The following is a 6,061-nucleotide window of genomic DNA, read 5'->3' as shown; positions in this document are numbered from 1 at the left end:
CGTGGACCGGACACACCGTTGGAGAAAGTAATTTATCAGGTAAGCATAAATTCTGTTTTTGTTAACAAAAGTCTTTATTTTAAATCAATTATATTTAACTAGAAATCTTTCTCTGGGCAAGTGATGTCATTAGATAATCAGTTTTGCATATTAAGTGTTAATATCACCGTTTTCTGTTTGTTTTTGTTTGTTTTTTTAATGTCTCTTGTTTGCATTTGTCATCCATACAGTACATGCGCCTGTTATTGCACCCAAAGCTTTTCTGCAACCAAGTCAAGAAGATATTGAAATATATGGGTACGTTTTGAAAACCAGAACTTGCATTATCCGGAAATACTAAGTGTAGTGGAAGTGATGCTAGATTGGATTACGTTTTCACACCTATAGTTTATTTAGTTTATAAATGGATATTCTAGGGTATATTGAAAATGCACAAAACAAACATTTTAGAATATGATTCTGTTTGGAAAATGCTGCTAGTGGTAACATTATACCTACATGTGATCCACTGCCTTAGGTTGCGTGCTAGTTTACAAATAGATCATGGATCTGTTGAAAACATTGTATATAATATCACTGTGTATGCATTTAGGACAAATATGGTTTTACACAACCTATGACCATATCTGCAGTGAGTTATGTGCGTGACACTGTATTAGTCTTGCACTATTTCCTGTCATGTGGTGCTTCAGGCATGTGCACGCTACCTACCTAGGTATTTCTTGAACAAAGCAAATTTAATAATAGAAGTAAATTGGAAACTTCTTTTAAAATTGAATTCTCTATCTGAATAATGAAAGAAAAATGTGGGGTTTCATGTCCCTTTTAGATGAACTACCATATAAGATATTCTTATGAAAAAAAATTAAAACTTTTTTTAATTAAAGGGACACTCAACGCAATTTTTTTCTTTAATGATTCAGATAGAGCATTTAATTTTGAGCAACTTTCTAGTTTACTCCTATTAATTTGTATTCGTTATCTTGCTATCTTTATTTAAAAAGCAGGAATGTGATGCATAGGAACCGGACCATTTTTGTTTCAGAACCTGGGTTATGCTTGCTTATTGGTGGGTAAATGTCAGCCTCCAATAAGAACTATCCATGGTGCTGAACCTAAAATGGGCTGACTGCTAAGATTTACATTCATGATTTTCAAATAAAGATAGCAAGAGAACGAAGAAAAATTGATAATAGGAGTAACTTAGAAAGTTGCTTAAAATTGCATGCTCTATCTAAATCATGATAGAAAAAAATTGGGTTCAATGTCCCTTTAAGGCAAATATGCAAAAAGTGATAATACGTTTGTGTGGTGACATTTCGATATTTCTTAAACAAATTAAAAGAAAAGAAGAAATAAAAATGCCTTTTACTATGTAGCTTATTTTATGAAGTTTTGAATACAGCTTCTGACCCCTTGCAGCCCAGGTTTGGTTGGGACCAAATATGCAGTGAGATTGCACAAGAGCAATCTTGTGCAATCTTAAGTTTCACCAGCCAATGAAGAGAACTGGTGTCGAGGGCAGACAGGTTTCATTCTCTGCCTGCACTTTCTTAAATTATGATTTATATGCACATTTCAACAAAAATCCTTATTAAAGTCTAAATAGACTTATGTTACTTTCAAGTAATGTTTACAACTTAAATAGATTCTAGACCAAAGTCATGTTGCTGTAAAGTAGGTATGTGCATTTGGAGCATTTGTGAGCACATGAATGCGGAAGGAGGAGACCATTTTCGGAGTTCAACGCTTTTTGGAGCTGGTTTGAGTCTTGTGAAAGTACAACACACTAAGATGAACTGTGCAAATCTTGGTGTGTTGCACTTTCACAAGAATTAATACGGCTCTGAAAAGAGCCGAACACTGTAAGCAGCCGCCTCCTTCTGCATTCAGATGCTCCGAATGCATGTGCCTAAAGTGACTTAATGTTTGCTATGTTCTGGGTCCTTGTACTGTTCGGGATGTATATTAAACACTATTCTGTCAGTGTTGAAAGTGTACTGATTAAAATATATTTTGCCAAAGAAATTTCATGGATGCTGATTAATATACAGTGTCTGTGCACCACAGTAATATTCTAGAGAACACCATACCATCAATATTTTCAGGATGCTGCTATAAGTGGGTTGTCTTGTTTAAAATGAACCTATTAGCCAGGACTGAGGAACAAACTCAATGAGTTCTGAAGTGTGAATTGAAAGGCTAGGGGAAAAGTCATATCAACTCAAAGACAAGGGGATTTGAGACTCAAATCATCATCGTCCGTCATTTCAAGAGAAGAGATCTGACTTCCTAGACAGGGACGGATTTACTATTAGGCAGAGTAGGCATGTGCCTACAGGCGCCTTCCATAGAGGGGCGCCTGTCTCTCTGCTTCTTATGCCTTTTCTGCACTCCTCAGCGGCTCTGCCCTCACTCACCATAGTAGATAATAACTTTGCCCTAAACAAAGATGGCTTCCACGCTGGCCGGTCCAGTCCGTTTTTTTCCAGTGAATGCGAACAGAGCAGCCGGAGAGTAAGTGTGTGGGGAAAAACTGACCCTTGGTTGATTGTGCACATTGCAGGCTTGGTCAGCAAAGTTTCTAAGTTAAAGGGACAGTCTACACCAAAATTGTTCTTATGTAGAAAGATAGATAATCCCTTTATTACCCATTCCCCGTTTTTGCATAACCAACACAGTTATATTAATATGCTTTTTACCTCTGATTACCTTGTATCTAAGCCTTTGCAAACAGCCTCCTTATCTAAGTGCCTTTGACAGACATGCAGTGTAGTCAATCAGTGAAGACTCCTAAATAACTTCACAGGAGTGAGCACAATATTATCTATATGACACATGTGAACTAGCAAAGTCTAACTGTGAAAAAACTTTCAAAATGCTCTGAGCTAGGAGGCGGTTTTCAACTGTTTAGAAATCGGTTTGAGCCTAGCTAGGTTTAGCTTTTCAAAAATACCACCAAGGGAACAAAGCAAATTTGATGATAAAAGTAAATTGGAAAGTTGTTTAAAATTGCATGGCCTGTCTGAATCATGAAAGTTTAGTTTTGACGTTACTGTCCCTTTAAGCCCCAGTCTAGACAACCTGCACTTTTTCTTTTTTTTTTTTTTTAAATTCGTTTTTATTAAAGGAATCAGGTGATCACAACATTTCCATGTTACATAGACATTAAACTCAGCATACAGACAACTGTACAATTGTGTGGGTTACATTACCGCTGTTAAATGTTCAAGAAACAATATTGCAGGGTTGACAGATCTCCTAGGTAGTGTCCATTGTCCATATTTCAGGTGATCACAACATTTCCATGTTACATAGACATTAAACTCGGCATACAGACAACTATACAATTATGTGGTTTACATTATCGCTGTTAAATGTTCAAGAAACAATATTGCAGGGTTGACAAATCTCAGAGGTAGTGTCCATTGACCATATCATGGCTTGCGAGTGTACACCCAATTCCTAAAGGTATTTTCCAATTTTAAACAATGTAAATTAACTTAACTATATACATACATACATGTTGACCAAGAAGTCATTAGCTATTTAACCATGAACATCTCTGTGTCTAGGCTGGGCTGAAGGGGATTGGTGAGAGAGGGGAGGAAAGGGGAAGAGCAGAGGGGGGAGTGAGAGAGAGAAAGAGAAAAAAAAAAAAAAAAAAAAGGTTAAATTGTGAGTTGTCATGTGTGGGTCTGATCCAAACACCCCATTGAATTTAGCGTTTCATTCCCCTCTCCCTCCTAGAATAACATCACTTCGAAGGGTACCTGATCTTGTGCGCTATTCTCCGTATGTCCTATCCCTCCTCCCATATTTATTTGTTGCATTGTTTCCAGATGAGCAAAAGGTTTTAGTACTTGATTACGAATACTTGAGTCCAGCGTGTCTAAAAAGAGGCTCCACTTCCGAAGGAAGGGGCGTAGCCTGTGTTTTGTGTCAAGTCTAACGTCATATTGCTCCACAAAAAGTTGTTTAAACAACAGGTGTTTTAGTTGTGCTATTGTTGATGCTTGCCTTGTCAGCCATCTCTTGAGAATACATTGCCTGGCTAGTATTGTGTATAGCGTGAGGAATTTGTGTATTTTCTTATGTGCGTCACCCCATTTCAGCATAAAAATCTCTGCCTCTGTGAATACTATCTCAGTCTGTAGGGTAACTCTGAGCCAGTATTGACACTGACCCCAGAACCTCCTAATCTTCGGGCAGGTATAGAAGTAGTGTTGGAATGATGGAGCCGCAGCTCCGCATTTAACACAGCGGTCCGGGATTTTTTTTGTCCCATTTAGATAGTCTATGTGGAGTTATGTAATCCATGTGTAGGATCCTAACCTGTGCCTCTCTGTGTGATATCGCCAGTGTCGCTTGTTGTGTGCGTTCTAAACTCTCTTTAATGTCCTGTTTCGTCATTTCTATTGAGCAATTGTTATTGTGCCTCATCAATATGTCATCTAGGATCTGAGACTCTTTCTGTTGTATTAATCGGGTGTAAATGTGGGACAGTGAGAAGATCCCGGCCCTGAACAGCGTCTGCGAGATTGCGAAAGGCGGCGCCACCCAGAACCCCGCCCTAGAGGACTGCATCGACACCACATAGTGGCGCAACTGCAAGTAGGCGTAGAAGTGTTTGTTCGAGAAGTGGTATTTGGCTCTCAATTCTTGAAATGATCGTACCGTATGCTGCAGCGGGTCTAGAACATCTCCAATCATTGTTAAGCCAGCTCTACTCCAGAGTCGGAATGGCTCTTGGTCATTCCCTGCAGGGAAGTCTGGGTTTCCCATTATCGGGATGAATTTTGGTGTGGGTATATCAGTCTTTAAATATTTATGGATTTTTTGCCATGCCTTTAAAGGATCCGCATACATCATATTGTTGTATACCTCAGATGGAAGCGTCTTTCCACTCCCATAGGGCAGGTAGGACAGCGCAATAGGTGCCACCATTGCTCCTTCAAGTCTAGTTTCACTGAAGTGCCCTGTACCGAGTTGCCAGTCTATGACCAGTCTGGCTAGTGCCGCCCAGTTATATAGTCTGATGTTCGGCAGGCCCAACCCTCCTGCTGAGTATGGGAGTTGGAGTTTTTCCATCGATATTCTCGGTTTGCCTCTTTTCCAGATGAATTGGGACAGTGCTCGAGTGAGTAACTGTGTGTCTGTTTTGTTCATGAGAAATGGCAGCATAAGCAAGGGGTATAGTATTTTGGGCAACACTGTCATTTTGACCAGGTTGACCCGGCCCGATAGCCCTAGGGGGAGATTGAGCCAGTTGGATAACTGGGAAGACAGTTGGGCACATTTCTCTGAGATATTTAGTCTATAGATTTTTGAGGGGTCCCTATGCAGATGAATGCCTAGGTATGTCAGTCTGTCTGCTACTTCCACAAAAGGGAAGTCGTGCGTAGAGTGTGGATGCTTACTAAGCCATAATACTTCGGATTTGGCGGCATTTATCCTGTACCCAGAGAAGCTACCAAAGTCAGCAATCGTCTGGAGGATGTTGGGTACGTGTGTTTGTGGAGAATCCACAAACAGCAGCATATCGTCTGCATATAGCGCAAGGTGGAGGGGGATGCCATTTATTACAATTCCTGGGAAAGTGTGTCTGAGCTTTATCGCCAGCGGTTCCAACGCTAGGTTGAACAGCAGCGGGGACAGGGGGCATCCTTGTCTGGTACCCCTTTGGAGAGGAAAGTCATCAGAAAAGATTCCGTTAGTGAGGATTCGTGCCACCGGTGTGTTATAAATCTTACCTAGTACATTCAAGAATGGACCATCAAAGCCAAACCTATGCAGTGAGTCCATCAAATGTGGCCATTCTACCCTATCGAAGGCCTTCTCCGCGTCCAGAGACAGCAGAAAGGCCTCCGATGATTCCAGTGCTATACCACTCCTCCTCGCCGACCAGTAGTGCTCTATGACATGGAGCACCCTGCGGAGGTTTACCACCGAAGTGCGCTTGAATACAAAACCAGTTTGATCCGAGTGGATCAGTTCTGGTAAGATAGTCCTTAGCCTATTCGCCATAATCTTTGTGAATAGCTTATAATCCACGTTTAAG

The 6,061-nt window shown here is 40.4% G+C and overlaps 1 protein-coding gene across 1 annotated transcript in view; it reads left to right on the top strand.

The window, feature by feature from the left end:
- Positions 1-230: 230 nt before the first annotated feature.
- LOC128643791 (tight junction protein ZO-2) overlaps positions 231-6,061 on the top strand; it is a gene marked incomplete at its 5' end in the record, with an annotated part of 102,545 nt that continues 96,714 nt past the window's right edge. Inside the window, one exon of the mRNA XM_053696604.1 lies at positions 231-297. Within this exon, the coding sequence (XP_053552579.1) occupies positions 231-297 (67 nt within the window). The remainder of the gene's footprint in view (positions 298-6,061) is intronic.

The sequence above is a fragment of the Bombina bombina genome, unplaced genomic scaffold, assembly GCF_027579735.1.
Source record: "Bombina bombina isolate aBomBom1 unplaced genomic scaffold, aBomBom1.pri scaffold_890, whole genome shotgun sequence".
NCBI classification, from domain to species: domain Eukaryota; kingdom Metazoa; phylum Chordata; class Amphibia; order Anura; family Bombinatoridae; genus Bombina; species Bombina bombina.
The sequence above is the reverse complement of the archived record's forward strand: the minus strand, read 5'-3'. Positions and strand labels throughout refer to the sequence as shown.